A 27771-nucleotide genomic window follows, 5' to 3' on the forward strand; every position below is an offset into this window, starting at 1 on the left:
TTGTGTAGGACCCACGTTTGTGGTAGAATGTGGAGGTTGTCAAAATCACCAATAACTTTTTAAACTAAGGCTGGGAGGTTGGTCAGCCAGGGAACCCCCAAACCAGCCTGGAAGAAATGCAGGCCCCCTTGGAGTGTTGCCACTTGTGTAGAAACGTATGTTTGAAAATAAATTTGATAAGCAATAGCCAGTCTTTGATGCTAGTTTAAGAGAGGAACCAGTATAATGCTGTAACTCATCTTTCAAGCGTGAAGTTTAAATTTTTATTTCTTTTTGCTGAGTGACTCAAAGATAATATAGGAAGACAACTTTGTAGGGTGCATGTGGGCCCCTCAGTCTCTTGGCTTAGTCTCATTTGCTCTCTGCCTCCCTAGTTGGCAGGGTAGAAACTGCGGCAGTCTGCCCTGCTGTGAACATAGAGAGCCATCATCCCACACAATGGCTGGATAATTCCAGATTTAATTCTGAACAGAGAAAACTGATTTCATTTATGTCGTGCGATAAGGGGTACAAAGGAAATCTGGAAGCAATATAAAGGCTCCTCTTGACAAAACGCTTCCGCCACTGCTGAGGAGCCAACCCCCTTCTCTCGGTCGGGGAGGGGCTGCTTTTTAAGCATGTGGCAGTTGTTATTCACTGTACTTTTTTTAAGGTAGGAAATGTTGTTCTTTGGATTGAGTTAAATGCTCCTCAGCCTAACAGACGTGATGTGGAACAAAGCCTGCAGACTGTGACTAATTGGCACGCACTGGGTTAACGAGAAGACGGAATGCCTCTAATCAGCCGCAGAGCAGACACTCACAAAGGGTCTCTTTCCCTCCTAGGACTTCCTTCGCCGGGCATCTGGCTGGGATTCTTGTCGGACTAATGTACACTCAGGGGCCTCTGAAGAAAATCATGGAAACATGTGCAGGTACGGAGCAAAGCGCAGCGCCTTTGGCATGACAACAAGTTGCACATTCGTCTTACTTTGAATGTGAACAGACGCAACCCCAGGTTTTCCTGTGGTTCAGTTTAGGAATTCCCTCATATACTTGTTTCCTTTATAAACCAAAAAGTAAGCCAGCTGGTACAGTTCCTCACACTGCTCCACAAAAGAGGATGCAAACCCAAATTTTACATCTGAGACTTTCTTAGGGAGCAAACATCAGTATATATACTTAGACCATCAACCCTGCTCACAGAAAAACCATGATTTCCTCAAACTGCAGAGAACTGATGTGGGTTTAAAATATTGAATTCTTCTATAATATTCTGTGAATTAATAGATGTGCAAGGCAAAGTTAAAAAAGAAAACCAAACCCGGACTGAAGTGTAAGGCTTGTGTTTTAAAGACTTTCCAAAATGATCACTGGGTTTGGTAGGTAACATATGTTCATACATGGTCAAACCAAGTCTATTATTGCTTGAAGCTTGGCTCCTGCTCTTTTTTCTTTGTTTTTCTCTTCAAATTGATACTCAATGAAAATATTTTATTTAGAAATACATGCATTTCTTTAGACCTCTTAATTTAAAATGCTGTTCTGGTTCTGACTTATAAGAAAACTATTTTGCAAACACTTGTTTTATAGACCGTGCAAGTTCCGATATTTCATCTTTTATTCATGAAGAATCTTCTGAGACTATTTTACCTTTTCTTGAACCATAAAATAATTTGTTTCCACAGTTTGTGCTGATGACTGGTATTCTTGAGAACCATAGAATATTCATGACATGAGAAAACTTTGCAGGCACTGCACGGTCGCCTTCATTAGCAGGTTGTGTTCATTTTCAGTTGATTTTTACATGTTTGTTGCATCTAAGCCGATTCTCATCTTCCTACATTTGCTTATTATTATGTTTCCAGCATGTGTGCTTGGAGGAGGCAGTAGGAGCTTCATTTACTGAAAATGCCTGGTTTTATTATATTTTCAATATAATTTAATACTCATACTCATTAATACTGATAAAGGGAAATAAATGATTTCTGAAGTTTAGTGTTTTGTTTCATTTTTCTGTGTGTCTCAAGATTAAGTAGTTAGTAATGCATTCTATAGACGTGTTATGAAATTTAGACAAACGCTTTGATTAACTTATAAAGAGAATTTTTCCCCACAATTATAACATTTAAATTCTTAATTTTCCTCCTTTAAGCCTTGCCTGTTTTCTTATTTTTATATCACTCTATTTTCACTGTAATACAATGGAAAATTAAATATAGCAATCAGAACACATCCAGTATGATGTGCAAATAGCCTGCAGTTTCTTTGCCCTTTCTCTGTGAACTGAGCATTGTAGTGACACAGGAACCCCACGGAAGATGACGGAGCATCTGGAGCAGTGGTTCTCACCTTCCTAATGCCGCAACCCTTTAATACAGTTCCTCATGTTGTGGTGACCCCCAACCACAAAATTATTTTCGTTGCTACTTCATAACTGTAATTGTGCCACTGTTATGAATCGTAATGTAAATATCTGATATGCAGGGTGGTATTAGGTGATCCCTATGAAAGGGTCGTTTGACCCCCCAAGGGGTCGCAACCTGCAGATTGAGAACCACTGATCTGGAGGCTACTGTCTGATGCCTCCCAGAAGAGGAGGGCCATGCTGGGTATGCCCCTTCACTCAGCAGTGCACAATTGAAACTGTCCTTTTGCCTTTTATAGGGACAAGAAAGGGCAAAGTTCCTTAGAAAGGGCAAAGAGTGTGGCTCTCCTAACACCCTTGTTGGCAGAAAGTGCTCTCTTTGGCTAAGAGCTTCTCTACTTGGGCATCAAAGCCCAAACTTGGTACCTTGAGAGGCCAAGACCTCTCTAATGTCAATAGTAACCTCTAAAGAACTTCAGAGACTTCATTGTGCCCTCCACAAACATCCTGTTCCCTGTAGAGTTGGTCTCCAAATACAAGGGAGTTTATTTTATAAATCACTTAGGAATCATTTGAGATGACCCTGGGCTTTGTCATAAAGAACCTCCTGATTGTTGGAAAGATTAACATTTAAAACCTTATGGATTCTATTAAAATGTTTGTTTCTTTCTTTGCTTAGGCATTTTTTCCTCTGGCATTGGCTACTCAGGACAGCAATACTACTTTAATAGTTCAGGTAAGTATTTTATTTCATCTAATTAATTTTAAATGATTTTTAAAATTATCGTGTTTGCTGCTATAGAGCTCCTTTAAGCTAGCAGTAGTTTATGCTGTAGTAGGTCATTCACATGTTGTGTGATCATGCTGCTAACTTTCCTGAGAACTAGATGAGGGGTGAGCATTTTTGAGTAGGTTGGTACAAAAGTCCAGGGAAGGAGGTAATTCTGTCATAAAAAAAAAAAAAAATTGTAGGCTTAGTCCTCAGCTCTTATGTGTGCTGAGGTTCCTATTAGACCTTAATCTTTTGACTCTCGGCCTAAGGCTATACGTTGGCAAAGTGTTAAAAGTTGGTTTCAGGTATATAGTTCTCCACAGTCCACCCCACCTGTAACCAGAAAAGTCATGCATACCCTAAGATGCTAAGATAGGCATTGCTCTGATAAATATTTGTGTCTTAAAGAGGAGAATACACTAGAACCTCTGTAAGTTGACCACCCAAGGCACTATAACAAACTGGTCAACATAAGGAACTAGGTCGTTCCATACGCTACAGGCTTTATAGCTGACCTAATTTTCACTTCACATGTGTGTATCAGTACAGTTAAACAGGTAGAGAGGACTTCCTGTGAAAAGCGTAAGACTTATTTTAGGCTGAGGCCTTCCTATTCCAGCTTGGGGCAGCTACACTGCAGAATCCTAGACCAGTACCGGGAGACAGATGTAAAGCCTGTAGCATATGGAACCCCTGCATATCATAATGCAGTATAGTGAACATGTTCCCACAAAATTCGTATGTCGAAATCCTAACCCTTAAAGTGATGATTTTAGGGAGGTGGGGCTTTGGGGAAAAATTACTTTACAAGGGTAGAGACTGGATGAATGGGACTGGCACCCTTACAAACGGGATCCCAGAGTGCTCTCTAGATCTTCTTACCGCCACGTGAGGACATAAGAAGTTGGCCCTCTGTAGCCAAGAAGAAGGTTCTTACCAGAACAGACCATGCTGGCTCCCTGATCTCAGAATTCTAGCCTCAGGAACCATGAAAGAAATTTCTGTTGTTAAGTCCTAGTCTAAGGCTATTTGCTATAGGAGCTGAAGTGGAGTGAGACATGGTTATATTAACACCAACTGAGGACTGCCATAGCTTAAAACTGGGGCTGCAGCCTTTTCTGTAAAGGGCCAAAATGCTGAAGTTTAGCCTCTAAGAAGGGTTTTGTTGGCCTTATGGTCTCTGTTACTACTAGTCAGCCTGTTCTTGGAGCAGGAAAACAGCCGTAGACGATTCATAAACAAATGGGTGTAGCCGTGTCCAGTAAAATCTTTTTTATAAAAATTGGCAGTGGGGTGGCTTTGGACCATGAGTCGTAGTTTATTGACCTTGGTTTAAATAATATGGTTACAAAGAATTATTGTAAATATACAGTAGTGACCTCCTCCCCACACTGACCACCTCCTTCTGTTGACCTAATTTCCACAGACTGGACATGCACCACGTGTGTCTCATGTCACAGTGAAGTGGCCTAGTTTCCTACGTTTACCACCTCTGTATGTTGATCAGTTTGTTCCAGTCCCTTGGGTGGTCAGCTTACAGCAGTTCTACTGTATACACATTACTTTGCTTTATTTTCCACAGACTAGTTTCCCCAGTCACACCTTGTGAGCAGTCATATTGTGCAGAATGCCAGACCAGCTATGGAAGGAGAGAAGAAAAGAGCTGCAGTCCCAGACTCAGAGTTTATGATCCAGGAGTGGCAGTGTAGGTGCCAGCATTTGAAAAGATGAAGTGCTAGCTAATGCTGCTAGTACTGCTTGAGTTTATGCCTTGTTCCCTCCTGGTAGCCCCCATCGCCAGCTTTCCTCTGTGACTTTCCAGCTCAGGGAGCCTGCTGGGCTCGGCTCATGCTCCCCCTCCACACACAAGGTTCAAAGCCTGTACTACCTATTATACAATGTCTGAAAATAGTTGTTCCACATATTTTCTTCAGTCCCAGTTGCTCCTTCCCAGAAGAAGTAGGAAGCCCAATCCAGTGATATTAATGTCATGGGTTCAGCGCTCAGCCCAGGATGGACAAGTGGGGTTGTGTTATAGGAGGTTGTTCTGGGTCTTGATAGATGAGCAGACGTTAAGGAAAGCATGAGATAAAACGGCTTTCCAGGGATAGGAAGCAGCATTTGCAAAGACCTACTTGGAAATATCCAGAATGTGTTGGAGAGCCACTGAAGGATTTCATCAGAGTTCCAAAACTATCAGAGTTAAATCTAGGTTTTGTGTGGTTCTACAGTCTTGGAACATGATTGTTAGTCCTGGCTGTATAGGTACCTATGAACCACCGGAGGAGCTTGTCCCACACATTCATGCCTTGCAGTCAGCCCAGACCAATGAAGTCAGGATGGAGGTAGAGGCAGGGCTGGGAGCCCTTTGAAAAACTTCCTAGGTGGAGGCGGAGCAAGATGGCAGCCGAGTAACAGCTTCCTTGCATCTGGGCACCATGAGTCTGGGGAGATAGGACTCAAGGCATCTCTGGCTGGTGGGATCTGCCTATCATCACTCCTATGAGGATACAGGGAGTCAGCAAGAGACTTCTGGACCCCAAGAGGAGGACTAAAACCATGGATAACCGGCAAGTGGTCGCGTGTGTTCTATCCGTCTAAACCCGCCCACAACTGTAAGTTCAGTAGCAGCGAGACTGCAAACCAGAAAGGCCTTACCTGTGAACTGTTTTGATGTCCTTGGACTTGGCACTGAGTTGAACTGCCTTGGGGAAGGCCTGAGCGGGAGTGTGGAGAACTTTGGCCGTTGTCTAGGGCCCCAGTCTGAGCCGCTGAGCCAGACGGAGCTAATAGTGTTTGGCGGTGGGTTACACGGATCCATTGTCAGTGATCTGCCCCGGCAAGCTCCGCCCTCAGGGTCACAGAGCTAGAAACGGGTGGGAGCTGGTAACCCAGCAACCAAGTAGCCTAAGGGTGGGGTCTGAGCCGCCTTGCAGCCCTAACCCTCAGGGGCAGAGTGAGACCGGTTTTGGCACACTGGGTAAGTGGATAGCCACTTCAGCAGCGATTCCAGCGAGAAAGCTGGGGAAGCTTCTGCTCAGCAAGTTTACAAGTTCAAAGTGCCTTTTAAGTAGGCTGAAGAGAGATTTAGGGTGTCTACCTGCTGGGGTTTGAGAAATCAGCAGCCTCCAGTCGTATCAGAACTGTGACTAACATCTCATACCCCAGAAGACCACGTGTTGCCCAGACAATAGTCAATAACATATACAAACTGCTTTGTTTTTGGTTGTGTATTTTTTTCTTTTTTTTTTGTTTGGTTGTTTTTTTTGTTTGTTTATTTTGACGTTGCTGATGTTCTTTTGTTTTTTTAATTTCAATCTTTTCCACACAGATCCCTTTTTCTTTCTCAATTTTCCTAGTTTAATTATAATTTCCCATTGCTGCCTTTTTTAATAACTTCAACTTCATTTTTGCTAGTGTTTCTACCGATATTATTTGGTTTTTCACCCAATTTTATCCCTGTAAAGTTTTCTGTTTGCTTGTTTTGGTTTGATTTATAGCATTTTTGTCTTTCCTCTCTACTTGGTGGAGGTGGGGTACTGTGTCTGACCAGGTTAGCAAAGAGCTGCTGACCTCAAGGGAACCACGCAACTGGGCACCCCCAGAAGGTGGGGTTTTTTAAGGTTGTGTCAAAGTACCCTACTGTACACCTATATTGCCCTGTCTCCCTCTTTCTGTGGCTCTCTTCTTTTTGTCAATATTCCTTATACCCACCCCCTCTCCTTTCTCTATCTTTCTTTTTTTTCTTATCACTCGGTCCTCCTTTCTTTCATCCCCTTTTTTTTGCTCTTCAACCTTCTCACCCTTCTGGTCCTGTAACCCTTAGTCCACAGGCACAAGAACTTAAAGAGCAAGAGGAAGTGAAAGGAAAATTAGGGCAAGGAAACAGATAAAAGAAATCACTCGTGAGGAAGAATCAGCAGAAAACTCCAGGCAACATGAAGAACCAGTCTAGAACAACCCCACCAAGGGACCATGAGGTAGCTACTGCAGATGATTCCACCAGTATAGAAATGTTAGGAATGACAGAAAGGGAATTTAGAATACACATGTTGAAAACAATGAAAGAAATGATGGAAACAATGAAGGAAATTGCTAATAAAGTGGAAAATAACCAAAAGGAAATCCAAAAACAGAATGAAATAAGAGATGAACGATATGAAGAATATAAAAAGGATATAGCAGAGCTGAAGGAACTGAAACAGTCAATTAGGGAACTTAAAGATGCAATGGAAAGTATCAGCAACATGTTAGACCATGCAGAAGAAAGAATTTCAGAGGTAGAAGACAAAGTTCTTGAGATAACTCTGACAGTAAAAGAGGCAGAAAAGAAGAGAGAGAAAGCAGAACGTTCACTGTCAGAATTATGGGACTTTATGAAGCGTTCCAACATACGAGTTATAGGAATTCCAGAAGGGGAAGAAGAATGCCCCAGAGGAATGGAAGCCATACTAGAGAATATTATAGAAGAAAATTTCCCAAACATCACCAAAGATTCTGACACACTGCTTTCAGAGGGATATTGGACCCCGGGTCGCCTCAACTCTAACCGAGCTTCTCCAAGACAAATTGTGATGGATCTGTCCAAAGTCAAGACAAAAGAAAAGATTCTGCAAGCTGCCAGGAGTAAGCGCCAGTTGACCTACAGGGGCAAATCCATCAGAGTTACTGCAGACTTCTCTAATGAAACTTTCCAAGCAAGAAGACAATGGTCATCTACCTTTAATCTACTTAAACAGAACAATTTTCAGCCCAGAATTCTGTACCCTGCTAAGCTAAGCTTCAAAATTGACGGAGAAATCAAATCATTTACGGATATACAAACATTGAGGAAATTTGCCACAACAAGACCAGCTCTACAGGAAATACTTCAACCTGTTCTGCACACTGACCACCACAATGGATCAGCAGCAAAGTAAGAACTCAGAAATCAAAGGACAGAACCTAACCTCCACACTGATGCAAAAGATAAAACTAAGCAATGGACTCTCACCAAATAAGACGAATAGAATATTACCACACTTATCAATTATCTCCATAAATGTTAATGGCTTGAATTCCCCACTGAAGAGACATAGATTGGCTGACTGGATTAAAAAACACAAGCCATCCATTTGCTGTCTGCAAGAAACACACCTGGCTTCAAAAGACAAATTAAAGCTCCGAGTCAAGGGTTGGAAGACAATTTTTCAGGCAAATGGAATTCAGAAGAAAAGAGGAGTTGCAATCTTATTTTCAGATACATGTGGATTTAAAGCAACTAAAGTCAAAAAAGACAAAGATGGTCACTTTATATTGGTCAAGGGAAAACTACAACAAGAAGACATTTCAATTCTAAATATTTATGCACCCAATTTAAATGCTCCCAGATTCTTGAAGCAGACCTTACTCAGTCTGAGCAATATGATATCTGATAATACCATCATAACAGGGGACTTTAACACACCTCTTACAGAGCTGGACAGATCCTCTAAACAGAAATTAAACAAAGATATAAGAGATTTAAATGAGACCCTAGAACAATTATGCTTGATAGACGTATATAGAACACTCCACCCCAAAGATAAAGAATATACATTCTTCTCATCACCCCATGGAACATTCTCCAAAATTGATCATATCCTGGGACACAAAACAAATATCAACAGAATCAAAAGAATTGAAATTTTACCTTGTATCTTTTCAGACCATAAGGCACTAAAGGTGGAACTCAACTCTAACAAAAATGCTCAACCCCACCCAAAGGCATGGAAATTAAAAAATCTTCTGTTGAATAACAGATGGGTGAAGGAAGAAATAAAACAGGAAATCATTAACTTCCTTGAGCATAACAACAATGAAGACACAAGCTACCAAAACCTGTGGGATACTGCAAAAGCAGTTTTGAGAGGAAAATTCATCGCTTTAGATGCCTACATTCGAAAAACAGAAAGAGAGCACATCAACAATCTCACAAGAGATCTTATGGAATTGGAAAAAGAAGAACAATCTAAGCCTAAACTCAGTAGAAGAAAAGAAATATCCAAAATCAAATCAGAGATCAATGAAATTGAAAACAAAAGAATCATTCAGAAAATTAATGAAACAAGGAGTTGATTTTTTGAAAAAATAAATAAAATAGATAAACCATTGGCCAGACTAACTAGAAATAGAAAAGTAAAATCTCTAGTAACCTCAATCAGAAACGATAAAGGGGAAATAACAACTGATCCTACAGAGATACAAGAGATCATCTCTGAATACTACCAGAAACTCTATGCCCAGAAATTTGACAATGTGAAGGAAATGGATCAATATTTGGAATCACACCCTCTCCCTAGACTTAGCCAGGAAGAAATAGACCTCCTGAACAGACCAATTTCAAGCACTGAGATCAAAGAAACAATAAAAAAGCTTCCAACTAAAAAATGCCCTGGTCCAGATGGCTTCACTCCAGAATTCTATCAAACCTTCAAGGAAGAGCTTATTCCTGTACTGCAGAAATTATTCCAAAAAACTGAGGAAGAAGGAATCTTCCCCAACACATTCTATGAAGCAAACATCACCCTGATACCAAAACCAGGAAAAGACCCAAGCAAAAAGGAGAATTTCAGACCAATCTCACTCATGAATATAGATGGAAAAATTCTCAACAAAATCCTAGCCAATAGATTACAGCTTATCATCAAAAAAGTCATTCATCATGATCAAGTAGGCTTCATCCCAGGGATGCAAGCCTGGTTTAACATACGCAAGTCCATAAACGTTATCCACCATATTAACAGAGGCAAAAATAAAAATCATATGATCCTCTCAATAGATGCAGAAAAAGCATTTGATAAAATCCAGCATCCTTTTCTAATTAGAACTGTGAAGAGTATAGGCATAGGTGGCACATTTCTAAAACTGATTGAAGCTATCTATGACAAACCCACAGCCAATATTTTACTGAATGGAGTAAAACTGAAAGCTTTTCCTCTTAGAACTGGAACCAGACAAGGTTGTCCTCTGTCACCTTTACTATTCAACATAGTGCTGGAAGTTCTAGCCAATACAATTAGGCAAGACAAGGAAATAAAGGGAATCCAAATGGGAGCAGAGGAGGTCAAACTCTCCCTCTTTGCTGACGACATGATCTTATACTTAGAGAACCCCAGAGACTCAACCACAAGACTCCTAGAAGTCATCAAAAAATACAGTAATGTTTCAGGATATAAAATCAATGTCCACAAGTCAGTAGCCTTTGTATACACCAATAACAGTCAAGATGAGAAGCTAATTAAGGACACAACTCCCTTCACCATAGTCTCAAAGAAAATGAAATACCTAGGAATATACCTAAGGAAGGAGGTGAAGGACCTCTATAAAGAAAACTATGAAATCCTCAGAAAGGAAATAGCAGAGGATATTAACAAATGGAAGAACATACCATGCTCATGGATGGGAATAATTAACATTGTTAAAATGTCTATACTTCCCAAAGCAATCTACCTATTCAATGCCATTCCTATCAAAGTACCTACATCGTACTTTCAAGATTTGGAAAAAATGATTCTGCATTTTGTATGGAACCGGAAAAAACCCCGTATAGCTAAGGCAGTTCTCTGTAACAAAAATAAAGCAGGGGGCATCAGCATACCAGATTTTAGTCTGTACTACAAAGCCATAGTGGTCAAGACAGCATGGTACTGGCACAAAAACAGAGACATAGATACTTGGAATCGAATTGAACACCAAGAAATGAAACTAACATCTTACAACCACCTAATCTTTGATAAACCAAACAAGAACTTACCTTGGGGGAAAGACTCCCTATTCAATAAATGGTGTTGGGAGAACTGGATGTCTACATGTAAAAGACTGAAACTGGACCCACACCTTTCCCCACTCACAAAAATTGATTCAAGATGGATAAAGGACTTAAACTTAAGGCATGAAACAATAAAAATCCTCCAAGAAAGCATAGGAAAAACACTGGAAGATATTGGCCTGGGGGAAGACTTCATGAAGAAGACTGCCATGGCAATTGCAACAACAACAAAAATAAACAAATGAGACTTCATTAAACTGAAAAGCTTCTGTACAGCTAAGGACACAATAACCAAAGCAAAGAGACAACCTACACAATGGGAAAGGATATTTGCATATTTTCAGTCAGACAAAAGCTTGATAAGCAGGATCTATAGAGAACTCAAATTAATCCACATGAAAAAAGCCAACAATCCCTTATATCAATGGGCAAGAGACATGAATAGAACTTTCTCTAAAGACGACAGACAAATGGCTAACAAACACATGAAAAAATGTTCATCATCTCTATATATTAGAGAAATGCAAATCAAAACAACCCTGAGATATCATCTAACCCCGGTGAGAATGGCCCACATCACAAAATCTCAAAACTGCAGATGCTGGCGTGGATGTGGAGAGAAGGGAACACTTTTACACTGCTGGTGGGACTGAAAACTAGTACAACCTTTCTGGAAGGAAGTATGGAGAAACCTCAAGGCACTCAACCTAGACCTCCCATTTGATCCTGCAATCTCATTACTGGGCATCTACCCAGAAGGAAAAAAAATCCTTTTATCATAAGGACACTTGTACTAGACTGTTTATTGCAGCTCAATTTACAATCGCCAAAATGTGGAAACAGCCTAAATGCCCACCAACCCAGCAATGGATTAACAAGCTGTGGTATATGTATACCATGGAATACTATTCAGCCATTAAAAAAAATGGAGACTTTACATCTTTCGTATTAACCTGGATGGATGTGGAAGACATTATTCTTAGTAAAGCATCACAAAAATGGAGAAGCATGAATCCTATGTACTCAATCTTGATATGAGGACAATTAATGACAATTAAGGTTATGGGGGGGAAAGCAGAAAGAGGGATGGAGGGAGGAGGGTGGGGCCTTAGTGTGTTTCACACTTTATGGGGGCAAGACATGATTGCAAGAGGGACTTTACCTAACAATTGCAATCAGTGTAACTGGCTTATTGTACCCTCAATGAATCCCCAACAATAAAAAAAAAAAAAAAAAAAAAAAGAAAAACTTCCTAGGTGATTTTAATGGGATCAGGAACAAAAATTATAGCCTTTGAGGATTGGGGTTCCCTAAGCTTGGAGACCACCGAAATGAATGTTATCACGCCCTAAGAGAGATTTCCCTCTAAAGCAGGTGTCCTCAAACTTTTTATAAAGGGGCCCAATTCACTGTCCCTCAGACAGTTGGAGGGCTGGACTATAGTTTAAAAAAAAAAACCTATGAACAAATTCCTAGGCACACTGCACATATCTTATTTTGAAGTAAAAAACAAAACGGGCACAAATACAATTCACACCACTTCATGTGGCCCACGGGCCACAGTTTGAGGACACCTGCTCCAAAGGCTCTCACCTCTGTTTATTTAGATGCATAAATTCTTAGAAACTTGGCCTTGGTGCAGAGAACAGTTGTTGTACCATGCCAGCTCTCGGCTTCTACCTGTGGACTCACCCTAAGAGAGAGAAAAAAAAGTGCAATTCCCTGATTCCTAACCCTTGCTTTTTCTTTTGTGCAAGGATGAGAGATGGACACACTGCCAGTTTAACCTTACGAAATAGGGCAGTTCCACTTATTGTCTTGAATCAACTTTTTTAACTCTTATTTATGTTAAAAAGAAGGGAAACCTGCTCCTCTCCTTCAGTATGAAAAAGGCGTAGGCACAGCACACTGACAGACCAGAGATTTAAAGGCAAAAATAAAAGCCCCTTTAGCCTTTCTCAACTTCCACGAGATTACCATATTTATATTCCCTGCTCTGAAGTGATGGGATTCTTCAAAGGAAGAGCTGCATAAGGCCAGGTGGCCATGCTAATGGCCATCTAGGGAACTTTTATGAGAGCCTATGTATCTCTGACAAGTAATGATTTATTCTTAATATGGATGTCCTTAGCTGGAAAAGTCTTTGTAGGTCAAAGAACCTTATGAATGTTTAAAAAGCTGTTACCAATTTTTCTAATCTTGCTGGTGTTTCTTGATCTCCTTTGCCATGAAATCCTGCTATGTGTATAAGGAACAGATGGAGTAGTTAATAGAATAATGGTAACCAGAGTTTCTTTTGCTACAGAGCTCAAGTGTATAGCTTAAAAAAAAAAAAAAGAAAGAAAAAAATTAAACTGGTATTTATCGCAGAACATAATTTAAACTTAAGTGTTGGATTGTTAGATTTTTACAGGAATGTTTATTATGGAGATTTAAAAACATCAGATTGGACCATTGAAACAGCTATGGAAAATTTTGGGTCCTAGGAGACTTGTTCTCATTATAATATATATGGGTGATATTTTTGGTCTTGTCGATGATTTATGATCGATGATATGGAAGCTTTAACCACACTAGTCTTTTTTGACTTACAGCAACAAAAGTTTCCCATTCCCTCTCCCCATGTTTGTCTGACAAGTACCAAATTAGTTTTCATAATAGTCAGATGTTGAGAGTTCACTTTATTTCATTAAAGCACGCTAGGTTGTTTTTAAGTAAGAAATGGCATGAATAAAAAAATGTTGCCTCAAATTACTGCATGTATACTTGGTGATTAAAACTCTGTGGGTGTATATAGTATCTGCATAGATAAGTATTCATAGACTTTGGGTTATTTTGGAATTTGAATTGGCTGAGCATTCTGAGGGATGGATGGGTAGCAATGCTGCATAGCCCTTCCCTAACAGAATGACTTTCCACAGGGGTTTGAAAGTGATAATGAGCCGTATGGGAAATTACCCAGTATGCTTTTTGTGTTGCAATAAAATAATTGGCACTCTTAGGGAATTGGGTACTTTCTCTGTTCAGGATTGCGGAAGCATCCCTTGGTGTCTGCTGACTTATCCACTTATTCCATTAGTGTTTCAGAATGGTTGCCCCTTTATTTGTTCTTTCTGATGTAGATCTATTAATAGTGTTTTCACCATTTGTCTTCATACTAGGTCTTTTTTTGGTGAGGATTATAGAAAGCAAGATTTGTAGCACTACCACAGTCTCCTTTCCTCTCCAGATATGAAACTAGCTGGTGTCCCCAGCACAGCGGTGGGAGCTGAATTTTTCTGATGGTTCTATTGATAGAGACCAATTTGAGCAGAGTGTCTATATTTTGTATCCAGATCCAATTTTGGCCCTAAACCAATGTGAGGATTTGGAAAATTTACTTACCTCCTTCCTCTGTTTTAAATATCAATAATGTTAATATTTTGATATGGAAAACATGAAAGAGAATAGGGAAATTGTATTATTGGAGGTATTTAGTAAATCTCCACCAATTTTTACTGCATTGAGGCAAGGCTTTTCAGAATTAGTCTCCAAAATCCTGAACATTTTTAATTTAATATTTATTTAAATCATTCATTTTTGTTACTTTCAAGGACAATTCAGTAAAATGTAACTAAGCTAGAACAATGGCCAAAAGATCTGAACAGATATTTCTCCAAAGACAGTATGGCTAGGAATGCATAAAAAGATGCCCAAAATCATTCATCAGTCATCAGAGCCTCAGAAAGATAACCACTTCATCCCACTGGGTTGACTACAACTGAAAAAAATGATGACACAAGTGTTGGTGAGGGTGTAAGCAACTGGAACCCTCATACACGGCTTGTAGGAACATAAAGGTGTGGCAGCTTTGGGAAATATCCTGGCAGTTCCTCTCCGAGATCTATGTTCAAGAGAAATGAAAACATATGTCCACTAAAAAATTTTCAGAAATGCTTATAGGAGCATTATTCATAATAGTCAAAAGGGGGGAACAGCCCAAATGTCCATCAGTTGAAGCCTACATAAAATATAGTACAGCCATATAGTGGAATATTATTTGACCATAAAAAGGAATGAAATACTGATACATGTCACATTGATGACTGCTGGAAACATTATGCTAAAATAAGCCAGATATAAAATACCACAAATTACCAATATAATTCTATTTTTGTGAATTGTCCAAATAGGGATATCTGTAGAGACAGAAAGTAGATTACTGATTCCTAAGGAGCTAGATATATAGGAGTTTGATGTTAACTGAAGGGCACATATTTCTTTTTGAGGGGAATGATGTAAATGGTCAAAATGTCAAAATTGATTGTGGTGATAATAGTACATTGATGGTATAACTCTAAAATCTCCTAAAGACCATTCAGTTGTACTCTCTAAATTGATAATTTGGCATGTCACTTATAACTCAGCTGTGCTAAAAAGATGAATAGACACAAATTTGTTACATGACATATATTTATATAAACACAAAATTATATTAGGTCATCACCTGATTGATGGAAATATCTTGCACTGAAACCAGATTTGTGTGTTTTATTATCACTTTATTGTTTATATGAAAACAAAGACTACTAGAGTACTGAATTATGCTTCCTTTTTAATCTTGCATATTAGGAAAGTCTTTCATTCATAATTAATATAAAAGTAAATTTTAAAATTGCCTCAGGACCAATTATCAGTAATTCTGAAAATGAAATCTCAACTAACCAGGGTATGCCATGCAGTGTTGCTCTTTTGGCTTGACTGTGTTTTATTCTAGGGTCTTACTGAAGCTCTAAGTCAGGCCCTTGCTATATGGGATAATAGAGAGATTAGTGACACATAAAAGTTAGGAATTTTCATCAACAACAAAAAACACATTATTTGAACATTTGAAGCATCATCTCCAAAGGACACAATAATGAGAGAGAAGTAGGAGAAAAATTAAACAGACTATTATTTCTCCCTAACTATGCCAGAATGAAATTGGTGAACTTCTGTGGAAATAACCATCTCATCCAAACAAAATCTGTAACAGTTGGTGATTAAAGAAAATATAAGGAGTAAATTCAAACTGACTGAAAAGATTGATGGAAATATCTTGCAGAATTGAACTTTGCTCTGTCATTTACCCTTATAAATGGGTATCTAGAGACGGTAGCAAAAGCCATATTGAATGAGCAGGGTGTCTCTTCTCTCTTATTTTACTTATCAATCAAGCCATTTTTTGGAAGGAACTACAACAGGAAGTACAGTCTCTTGTACATGTGTAGACTTATAATTACAGAGAAATTGGTTTATACCTGTCAGTCTTATTAGTGTTTGAAATGTCACCTAGTATCTCTGGACTGCCTCACTGTATGGAGCCCCGGGACCAACTATTATCATTATTATTATTATTATTTCTTAATTCTCTTGACTCAACTCAGGACTTCCTGAAAATAGTTCAAGTATTAAATAGTTACAGAGAAAATCCACTCAGCATGTCACTTGCCTTTTCCGGTTTCTTCTCCAGGACCTCTGAGGACCTTCCAAGTTAAGATCTCCTTTCCTTGTTAGCACAAAGACTCCTTCATGTCTGGTCCTATGTCGGGCACAATAAACACAGCAGTGACAAGACAATCATTGCCTACCTTCTGGAAGGCCTTGTCCCTTTGGTACCTTTTCTTATTTTGAAGGTGATGATTATTCTCAAAATGATGACACAAATTATTTGTTTGTCTTTAACAACACAAGAAGTATGAAACAAAAGAACAATCCATAGCTGTGTTCTATAACCTTTTCATTGTGCCTCCAGGCCATTCTGGATATCAGAATCACTATCCGTTTGGTGGGCCTGGTCACTCTGAAGAAGTGCCCAGGAACTATGATGTGTACACAGCAGGACTGAGTGAAGAGGAGCAGCTGGAGAGGGCATTAAGAGCCAGCCTCTGGGACCGAGGTAGGAGTCTTGCATCCTTCAGTCATTGTAAAGCCTATCTCATGTGGTAAGATGGTCTGAAAATGGGCTATTTGTAGCAAATTAAACTTTAAACAGTTTATAAAAAGGACAAGTAGATGAAAAATGTGTGCAGATTGTGATTACAAAGAATGGGGTGTGATGCCATATTCCCAGCAACCTAAGCTAACGAGGTGCCAGACTGCGTATGTATTGTTAAAGTGGTTCTTTTTATAGGCCTGCTGTACTTGATGCCTTGGCCTTAAAGTCAAGAAACTTAAAATTCTTAGGCACTTGGTAAAAAAGGGGGACTTGACTTTGGAATTCATACCTATAAAGCAGGTTCTGTGTCACTGTATTATCAAAGTATTACATAAATCTCCCTCAAAAATCACATGGGCTAAGAATTCTGCTGAACCAATTTCTCTGGGGATAGAGCCTAGGAATTTGTATTTTTAATAGGCTTTGTGTATATCAGTTTGTAAAAGAATCTTTAAAAAGAACCCCTGTATTCTTCCATCTTCATTCTGGGTTTGGCTTATGAGTTCGGGTATTACTGTTTTTATTATTCTTTTAGTAGTGACTAAAAGTCTGTTCATTCAAATAGACATTTAATGAGGTCTTATTATGTTTCATGTACTGTGTTAGATACAATAGAGAACACAGAGAGGTGGTACCTGCCTTCAAAAAGTTCACGATCTCTGGTTGGGTATATGCCTAGGTAGGACTGAGCCTTTTCTTACTAAGAGCTGTCATATTTTCACAGAGGAGGTGGCATTTGAGTTGGACTTTCAGGAATGTATAGAATTTTAAGAGATGTGGAAGGACATTCCAGGCAGGAGGCTGAGTATCAAGGTGTGAACAGAAGTAAAGGACATGTTCATCTAGTCCCCACTTCTAAACAGAAGTGGGAAGAAGAGTGGGAAACTAGGCTGAGGCTGGGTCACTGAGTTCCTAGAATTAAATAGGCCAAGTGGAAAACGCATACAGCCTATGGTGTAAGTGCCAGTGGAGCGCTACGTGGGGGAGTAATGTGATCAGGGTTGTGGTGTATGAATCTGGCAGCAGATTTGGCAAACAAGGACTGAACACCTATGAGGTAGCAAGCTTGATGGTAGCTGATGAGAATGCATGAATTATGACAACATAGTTTCTGACTTTAAGGACGACAGTAAGCAGGAAGACAAGTTGGAAGACTTTATTGCCATGGTCTGAACAGAAATGCAGCCTAGATTGTGAAGGTGGCCAGAGAAGTGGGGAGGAAGAGATTAATTAGTATATTTTAGGTGAAGAGTATCAGCACTGCGATGTGCCAGTAATATTTTTTTCTCTTTTATTAAATCATAGCTGTGTACAATAATGCAATCATGAGGTACAATGTGCTGCTTCCATATACAGTCTGAAATATTTTCACCGAACTGGTTAATATAGTCTTCATGGCATTTTCTTAATTATTGTCTTCAAACCCTTATACTCTTCACTTAGTAAACTTCACCTGCACCCTTCCAAGATGCACCCTAGTGTGGATCCAACAATCAACCTACCTCCCACTCCCTTCCCCTCCTTTGCCCCCTTCCCCATATTCTTGTACTGAGATTGGGTTGTAGCCTTCGTATGAAAGCTATAAATTAGTTTCATTATTAGGGCTGAGTACATTGGGTACGTATTCTTCCATTCTTTGGATACCTTGCTAAGAAGAATATTTTCCAGCTCCATCCATGTAAACATGAAGGAGGTATAGTCTCCATCTTTCTTTACGGCTGCATGATGTTCTGTGGTGTACAAATACCACAATTTATTAATCCATTCATGAGTCGATGGGCGCTTGGGTTTTTTCCATGACTTAGCAATTATGAATTGGGCTGCAATTAACACTCCGGTACAAATATCTTTGTTATAGTGTGATTTTTGGTCTTCTGGATATATATCTAGTAGAGGAATTATAGGATCGAATGGCAAATCTATTTTTAGATCTCTAAGTATTCTCCAAACATCTTTCCAAAAGGACCGTATTAGTTTGCATTCCCACCAGCAGTGCAGAAGTGTTCCCTTTTCTCCACATCCGTTGTTCTTTTCTTGCTGATACGTTTGAGTTCACTGTGGATTTTGGTTATTAAACCTTTGTCAGAGACATATCCTGCAAATATCTTCTCCCATTCTGAGGGCTGTCTGCTTGCTCTACTTACTGTGTTCTTGGCTGTGCAGAAACTTTTTAGTTTCATCAGGTCTCAGTAGTGTATTTTTGATGCAGCTTCAATTGCCTGGGGGGTCCTCCTCAAAAAATATTCGCCCAGGCCGATTCCTTCAATAGTTTTCCCTGAACTTTCTTCTAGGATTTTTATAGTTTCATGTCTTAAGTTTAAATCTTTAATCCAGTGAGAGTCTATCTTAGTTAAAGGTGAAAGGTGTGGGTCTAGTTTCAGCCTTCTACAGGTCACCAGCCAGTTCACCCAGCACCATTTGTTAAATAAGGAATCTTTTCCCCACTGAAAAGGGGGGAAAATTGGCTTATCAAATATCAAATAATGGTAAGTAGCTGGGTTCATTTCTTGGTTCTCTATTCTGTTCCATATATCTACCTCTCTGTTTTTGTGCCAGTAACATGCTGTTTTGATCACTATTGATTTATAGTATAGTCTGATGTCTGGTAGCGTGATTCCTCCTGCTTTGTTTTTGTTTCTGAGTAATGGCTATTCGAGGTTTTTTCTGATTCCATATAAAACGATGTATTATTTTTTTGAGATCTTTAAAGTATGACAGTGGAGCTTTAATAGATATTGCATTAAAATTGTATATTGCTGGGTGGCGCCTGTGACTCAGTCAGTAGGGCGCCGGCCTCATATGCCGAGGGTGGCGGGTTCAAACCCGGTCCCGGCCAAACTGCAACCAAAAAAATAGCCGGGCGTTGTGGTGGACGCCTGTAGTCCCAGCTACTTGGGAGGCTGAGGCAAGAGACTCGCTTAAGCCCAGGAGTTGGAGGTTGCTGTGAGCTGTGTGAGGCCACAGTACTCTGCTGAGGGCCATAGAGTGGGACTCTGTCTCTACAAAAAAAAAAAAAAAAAATTGTATATTGCTTTGGGTAGTATAGACATTTTGACAATGTTGATTTTTCCCAGCCATGAGCATGGTATGTTTTTCCATTTGTTAACATCTTCAGCTATTTCTTTTCTTAGAGTTTCATAGTTCTCTTTATAGAGATCTTTCATGTTCATTGTTAGATAAACTCCCAAATATTTCATCTTCTTTGGTGCTACTGTACATGGAATAGCATCCTTGATTGTTTTTTCAGCTTGGCTATTATTGGTATATATAAAGACTACAGATTTATGGGTGTTGCTTTTGTATCCTGAGACATTCCTGTATTCCTTGATCACTTCTAAGAGTTTTGTAGTAGAATCCCTAGTGTTTTCCAAATATACAATCATATCATCTGCAAAGAGTGAAAGTTTGATCTCTTCTGACCCTATATGGATACCCTTGATTGCCTTTTCTTCCCTAATTGCAATGGCTAAAACTTCCATTACAATGTTAAAGAGCAATGGAGATAATGGGCAACGTTGCCTCGTTCCTGATCTGAGTGGAAATAGTTTCGCTTTAACTCCATTAAATACGATATTGGCTGTAGGTTTGTTGTAGATGGTCTATTAGTTTAAGAAATATCCCTTCATACCCATTTTCTTAAGTGTTCTGATCATGAAGCTATGCTGGATATTATCAAAAGCTTTTTCTGCATCAATTGAGAGAATCATATTTGTTTTTTAATTTATTTATGTGCTGGATTATATTTATAGATTTACATATATTAAACCAGCTTTGAGACCCGGGGATAAAACCCACTTGGTTGTGGTATATAATTCATTTGATGTATTGCTGGATTCTGTTTGCTAGGATCTTGTTGAATACTTTTGCATCTATATTCATTAGTGATACTGGTCTATACTTTTCTTGTTGGGTCTTTTCCTCGTTTAGGGATCAAGGTGATGTTTGCTTCATAGAATGTGTTGGGTAGTATTTCTTCTTTTTCTATATTTTGGAAAAGTTTGAGTAATATAGGTACTAGTTCCTCTTTCAAAGTTTGGTAGAATTCTGATGTGAAGCCATCTGGATCTGGGCTCTTCTTTTTAGGGAGATTTTGTATAGTTGATGCTATTTCAGAACTTCATAGAGGCCGGTTCAACATTTTTACCTCATTCTGCCTAAGTCATGGAAGGTGGCGAGCTTCCAAGTATTCGTTGATTTCCTTATCAAAAATGTTTCTTGTAGTATTCATTAAGGACTTTTTGAATTTCTGAGGGGTCTGTTATTATTTCGTCTTTACCATTTATGATTGATGAAATTTGATATTTTACTCTTTTTTCCAGGTTAGCCAAAGGTTTATCGATTTTTTTTTTATTAAATCATAGCTGTGTACATTGATCTATTCATGGGGCATCATTCACTAGCTTCACAGACCGTTTACCAAGTTTCACATATACCCTTGTAAGATGCACCGCTGTTGTAATCCCACCAATCCCCTTCCCTCTACCCACCTCCCCCCTCCCTCCACTCCCTTTCCCCCTTCCCCCTATTGTTAGGTTGTAACTGGGTTATAGCTTTCATGTGAAAACCCTAAATTAGTTTCATAGTAGGGCTGAGTACATTGGGTACTTTTTCTTCCATTCTTGAGATACTTTACTAAGAAGAATATGTTCCAGCTCCATCCATGTAAACATGAAAGGTAAAGTCTCCATCTTTGTTTAAGGCTGCATAATATTCCATGGTGTACATATACCACAATTCATTAATCCATTCGTGGATCGATGGGCACTTGGGCTCTTTCCATGACTTAGTAATTATGAATTGGGATGCAATAAACATTCTGGTACAAATATCTTTGTTATGATGTGATTTTTGGTCTTCTGGGTATATGCCCAGTAGAGGGATTACAGGATTGAATGGCAGATCTATTTTTAGATCTCTAAGTGTTCTCCATATCTCTTTCCAAAAGGAATGTATTAATTTGCATTCCCACCAGCAGTGCAAAAGTGTTCCCTTTTCTCCACATCCGCGCCAACATCTCTGGTCTTGGGATTTTGTGATATAGGCTAGTCTCACTGGAGTTAGATGGTATCTCAAAGTAGTTTTGATTTGCATTTCTCTGATGATTAAAGATGATGAGCATTTTTTCATATGTCTGAAGGCCGTGTGCCTGTCTTCTTCAGAGAAGTTTCTCTTCAAATCCCTCACCCAGCCTGCGATGGAATCTCTTGTTCTATTCTTGCTAATGTGTTTGAGTTCTCTGTGGATTCTGGTTATTAAACCTTTGTCGGAGACATAACCTGCAAACATCTTCTCCCATTCTGAGGGCTGTTTGCTTGCTTTACTTACTGTGTTCTTGGCTGTGCAGAAGCTTTTTAGTTTGATCGCGTCCCAGTAGTGTATTTTTAAAGCTGCTTCAATTGCCTGGGGGGTCCTCCTCATAAAATACTTGCCCAGACCGATTTCTTCAAGGGTTTTCCCTGCACTCTCCTCTAATATCTTTATAGTTTCATGTCTTAAGTTTAAATCTTTGATCCAGCGAGAGTCTATCTTAGTTAATGGTGAAAGGTGTGGGTCCAGTTTCAGTCTTCTACAGGTTGCCAGCCAGTTCACCCAGCACCATTTGTTAAATAGGGAATCTTTCCCCCACTGAATGTTTTCAATTGGCTTGTCAAAGATTAAATAATGGTAAGTAGCTGGTTTCATCTCTTGGTTCTCTATTCTGTTCCAGACATGTACTTCTCTGTTTTTGTGCCAATACCATGCTGTTTTGATCACTATCGATTTGTAGTATAGTCTGAGGTCTGGTAGCATAATTCATCCTGCTTTGTTTTTATTTCTGACTAATGTCTTGGCTATTCGAGGTTTTTTTTCTGATTCCATATAAAACGAAGTATTGTTTTTTCAAGATCTTTAAAGTATAACAGTGGAGCTTTAATAGGGATTGCATTGAAATTATATATTGCTTTCGGTAGTATGGACATTTTAACAATGTTGATTCTTCCCAGCCATGAGCATGGTATGTATTTCCATTTGTTAATATTTTTAGCTATTTCTTTCCTTAGAGTTTCATAGTTCTCTTTATAGAGATCTTTCATGTCCTTTGTTAGATAAATTCCGAAATATTTCATCTTCTTTGGCATTACTGTGAATGGGATAGAGTCCTTAACTGTTTTTTCAACTTGACTATTGTTGGTATATATAAAGGCTACCGATTTATGAATGTTGATTTTTGTAACCTGAGACGCTGCTGTATTCCTTGATCACTTCTAAGAGTTTTGTAGTAGAGTCCCTAGTGTTTTCCAGATATACAATCATATCATCTGCGAAGAGCGAAAGTTTGATCTCTTCTGACCCTATATGGATACCATTGATTGCCTTTTCTTCCCTAATTGCAGTGGCTAAAACTTCCATTACAATGTTAAAAAGCAATGGAGACAATGGGCAGCCTTGTCTGTTTCCTGATCTGAGTGGAAATGATTCCAATTTAACTCCATGCAATATGATATTGGCTGTGGGTTTGCTGTAGATGGTCTCTATCAGTTTAAGAAATGTCCCTTCCATACCGATTGTCTTAAGTGTTCTGATCATGAAGGGATGCTGGATATTATCAAAAGGTTTTTCTGCATCGATTGAGAGAATCATATGGTCTTTGTTTTTTAATTTGTTTATGTGCTGGATTACATTTATAGATTTAGGTATATTGAACCAGCCTTGAGATCCTGGGATAAAACCAACTTGGTCATGATGTATAATTTGTTTGATGTGTTGCTGGATTCTGTTTGTTAGGATCTTGTTGAATATTTTTGCATCTATATTCATTAGTGATATTGGTCTATAATTTTCTTTTCTTGTTGGGTCGTTTCCTGGTTTGGGGATCAGGGTGATGTTTTCATCATAGAAGGTGTTGGGTAGTCTTCCTTCTTTTTCTACCTTTTGGAACAGGTTGAGTAATATAGGTACTATTTCCTCTTTAAAAGTTTGATAGAATTCTGACGTGAAACCATCTGGTCCTGAGCTTTTCTTTTTAGGAAAGTTTTGTATGGTTGATGCTATTTCCGAACTTGATATGGGCCTGTTCAACATTTCCACTTGATTCTGGCTAAGTCTTGGAAGGTGACGTGCTTCCAAGTATTGGTCAATTTCCTTCAGATTTTCAAATTTCTGAGAATACAGTTTCTTGTAATATTCATTAAGGATTTTTTGGATTTCTGAGGAGTCTTTTGTTATTTCGTCTTTGTTGTTTCTGATTGATGAGATTAGAGATTTTACTCTTTTTTTTTCTGATTAGTTTGGCCAGAGGTTTATCTATTTTATTGAGCTTTTCAAAAAACCAGCTTTTTGATTTATTGATCTGTTATATTATTCTTTTGTTTTCAATTTCATTTAATTCTGCTCTAATTTTGGTTATTTCTTTTCTTCTACTGGGTTTGGGGTTGGAATGTTCTTCCTTTTCCAGTTGCTTGAGATGTCCCATTAAGTTGTTAACTTCCTCTCTTTCTGTTCTCTTGAGGAAGGCTTGCAGTGCTATAAATTTCCCTCTTAGAACTGCCTTTGCGGTGTCCCAGAGGTTCTGTAGTTCATGTCTTCATTGTTGTTTTGTTCCAAAAAGTTGGCGATTTCTTTCTTAATCTCATCTCTGATCCAGCTATCATTCAGCATAAGGTTATTTAACTTCCATGTTTTTGTATGAGTATGCAGATTCCTGTTGTTACTCAGCTCAAGTTTTAGTCCATGGTGGTCTGAGAAGATGCATGGAATAATTTCTATTCCTTTAAATTTACTGAGGTTAGACTTGTGACCTAAGATGTGATCGATTTTGGAGTAAGTTCCATGGGCCAATGAGAAGTATGTGTATTCAGTTTTGTTGGGATGAAATGTTCTGTAGATGTCTGCTAAATCCAAATGTTGGATGATTATGTTTAAATCTAAGATTTCTTTGCTCAGCTTCTTGTTGGAGGATCGATCCAACACTGCCAAGGGAGTTTTGAAATCTCCGACTATTATGGAGCTGGAGGAAATCAAGTTGCTCATGTCTGTTAGAGTTTCTCTTATAAATTGAGGTGCATTCTGGTTGGGTGCATAGATATTAATAATTGAGATCTCATCATGTTGAGTATTACACTTAACAAATATGAAGTGACCATTCTTGTCCTTCCTTACTTTTGTTGGTTTAAAGCCTATTGTATCTGCAAATAAAATTGCAACACCTGCTTTTTTCTGATTAACATTTGCCTGAAATATGGATGACCATCCTTTCACCCTGAGTCTCTATTTGTCTTTTAAGTTAAGATGTGACTCTTGTATGCAACAGATATCTGGCCTGAGTTTTTGTATCCAGTCAGCTAACCTATGCCTCTTTAGAGGACAGTTTAAGCCGTTCACATTAATGGAGAATATTGATAAGTCTGGTGAAGTTTTGGGTATCGACTTTTTCAAAAGTCCGGTAGCCATTTTTAATCCTTTTGCAGTGTGGAAATTGGAGTTTGATCCGAAGTTTCTGAGTGAGTTTATTTTTCTGGTATAGGATTGGGTTGGTCATTATGGAGGATAGGTCTGAGAATATCCTGAAGAGCTAGTTTGGTTATGGCAAATTTCTTCAACATATGTATGTCATTAAAGTATTTAATTTCTCCATCATAAATGAAACTCAGTTTAGCTGGATACAAGATCCTGGGTTAAAGTTATTTTGCTTTAGGAGATTAAAAGTCGGTGACCACCCTCTTCTGGCTTGAAAAGTTTCAGCAGAGAGATCTGCAGTCATTCTAATATTCTTCCCTTTGAAGGTAATTGTTTACTTTCTCCTGGCAGCTTTGAGGATTTTCTCCTTCATATTAACTTTAGTGAAGTTAATTATGATATGCCTGGGGGATGTCTTATTGTGGTTGGGTCGTGCTGGGGTTCTGAAGCTGTCCACTATCTGAATTTCAGAATCTCTAGGCATGTCTGGAAAATTCTCTTTCATAATTTCATGCAGAAAGGCCTCTGTGCCCAGCGAGGCCACTTCATCTGTTTCTGGAATTCCTATGATTCGGATATTCACCTTCTTCAAAGTATCCCAGAGCTCTCTGAGAGAATGATCCGTTTTTGCTCTCCATTTCTCTTCCTCTTTGAGAGTTTGGGAGCATTCAAAGGCTTTATCTTCGATGTCAGAAATCCTTTCTTCTGCTTGCTCCATTCTGTTGCTGAGGGAGTCTACTGTATTATTCACATCTTTGAGGGCTGCAAATTCTTGCTTCAGTGTGTCTAAGTCTTTGGTGGTTTTGTCTTTAAATTCGTTAAATTCTTGAGACAACTTTTGAATTTCTCCTTGAATTCCTAATTCCACTTTGTTAATCTTGTCTGCAGTCCAAATTCTGAATTCGATTTCTGACATCTCAGCCAGTTGTTTATGAATAGGATCTTCAATTACATCTGCCATATCTTTCCTTGGGGGTGGGGTTGATCTATTCTGGTTATTCATGTTACCAGAGTTTTTCCACTGATTCTGCCCCATGGTTGTTTTACTCCCTTTGATTTTTCCCCCCTCGGAGTTTGTCAAGAGCTTGTACAGTGTTGTGGCTTGAGAAACTGGGGCACTGTCTGGTGTGTTGGGGCTAAGTGGTTCTGTCTTGTTTTTAGCTGGTTTCTGTTCCACCCTAGTAAAACAGATACTCTGGATTGAAGTCTCAGCTGTGGAGAAATATCAGCAATTAAGTCACCCCACCCCCTCACCGGCAAACAATTGGAAAAGAAAAATCAAACCTTCCTACCACCGTGCACCCACGGCACCACCTGATTTGTCCTTAGGCGATTGGTTCAGTTCAAAAAGTCCAAATCAATTTTCTCAGTCTGCACCTGTCTCAGGCGAGAGAGTTTAAGAGGTCTCTGGGAACTGGATCACAGGGATCTGGTGACTACTTGGTGTAGCTTTCTCCAGTGCTGCATGGAATCAGGAGGAGCCACCCAGCCAACAGATCAGTCTGGGAAGGTTGCTGCCTCCTTCCCCACCTTGCACCACTGTCACACCCAGTCGCTGATAGCCCTGAAGTTGGCTGGTGCAGTTGCCTGTAGTGAATCGGTACTCCAGGAGTTTGCACCTGCCTGAATCACAAGGAAGTCTGCCAGGCCGCTGCGCTGTGCCTCTCTCTAGCAGGAGAAGGTGAGGCCTGACAACCTCAGGCGCTTGCTGAAGGTTGGGGTGTTTTCACTCAGGTCCAGTCTTGCCCCTGATTAATGTTACTGACAGAACAGAACAGAACAACTCTGCGTTTCCCCTGCAGAAGAGAAGCTGAATTGAGTTCCAAATCAGCTTGTCTTTGCTGTTGTATTGTCTATAGTCTGATGATCCCCTGAGGGCCAGGTGCGTCTTAGGTTTAGTAAAACGGACCTCTGGGCCAGCCCCGCCCTGGTAGTTTCCCCAGTTTGCAAGTTGGAGTAGCCTCAGGCAAATCCTATACTCAGAGTCTCTGGTTGCCCAGGGAGACAGGGGGTGTGGCTTCTGAATATTCGGTAGTAAGCCGTATTGCTAGCAAAAGAGGGCTACTGTTTTATGGCTCAGGCAACCGCTGCTCTGGTGTAGCTGCCTTCTGGCCAACCGTCCTCTCTCCGCTCCCGTACCCCAGAGTCTGCACTGACCTGCTTCAGCCCAACACTGTCTACACCCCTTGAGCAATCGCCCAAGAGTCTGGACCCCTGGGGGACAGGCCTTCAGACCTTGGAGCAAGAGCAGAGGGGAGTGCGGGGAGCACTGGGAGCCTGGGGTTGCGGGCAGAGAACACACACAGCTTCACACAGTTTTATGCCTGGCTGTATTGTCACCAAAAGACGGCTGTCACACTGTGCTTCAGGGAACTGCCACTCTGGTGCAGTCCCTCTCCGCCAACCGGGACTGGCCTCCAGAGCTCAGTGTGAGTAAAGAGGAGTGCTGGGAGCTCAGAATTCCAGGTAGAG

The 27771-nt window shown here is 39.6% G+C and overlaps 1 protein-coding gene across 4 annotated transcripts in view; it reads left to right on the top strand.

Annotated features, from left to right (window-relative positions):
• RHBDD1 (rhomboid domain containing 1) overlaps positions 1 to 27771 on the top strand; it is a 224119-nt gene that overhangs the window by 115277 nt on the left and 81071 nt on the right. For all 4 annotated transcript variants that reach the window (XM_053597932.1, XM_053597935.1, XM_053597933.1 and 1 more), the window contains exons 5-7: positions 825 to 913; positions 3026 to 3082; positions 16681 to 16824. In XM_053597932.1, the coding sequence (XP_053453907.1) occupies positions 825 to 913; positions 3026 to 3082; positions 16681 to 16824 (290 nt within the window). The remainder of the gene's footprint in view (positions 1 to 824; positions 914 to 3025; positions 3083 to 16680; positions 16825 to 27771) is intronic.

The sequence above is a fragment of the Nycticebus coucang genome, chromosome 7 (assembly GCF_027406575.1).
Source record: "Nycticebus coucang isolate mNycCou1 chromosome 7, mNycCou1.pri, whole genome shotgun sequence".
Lineage (NCBI taxonomy): Eukaryota > Metazoa > Chordata > Mammalia > Primates > Lorisidae > Nycticebus > Nycticebus coucang.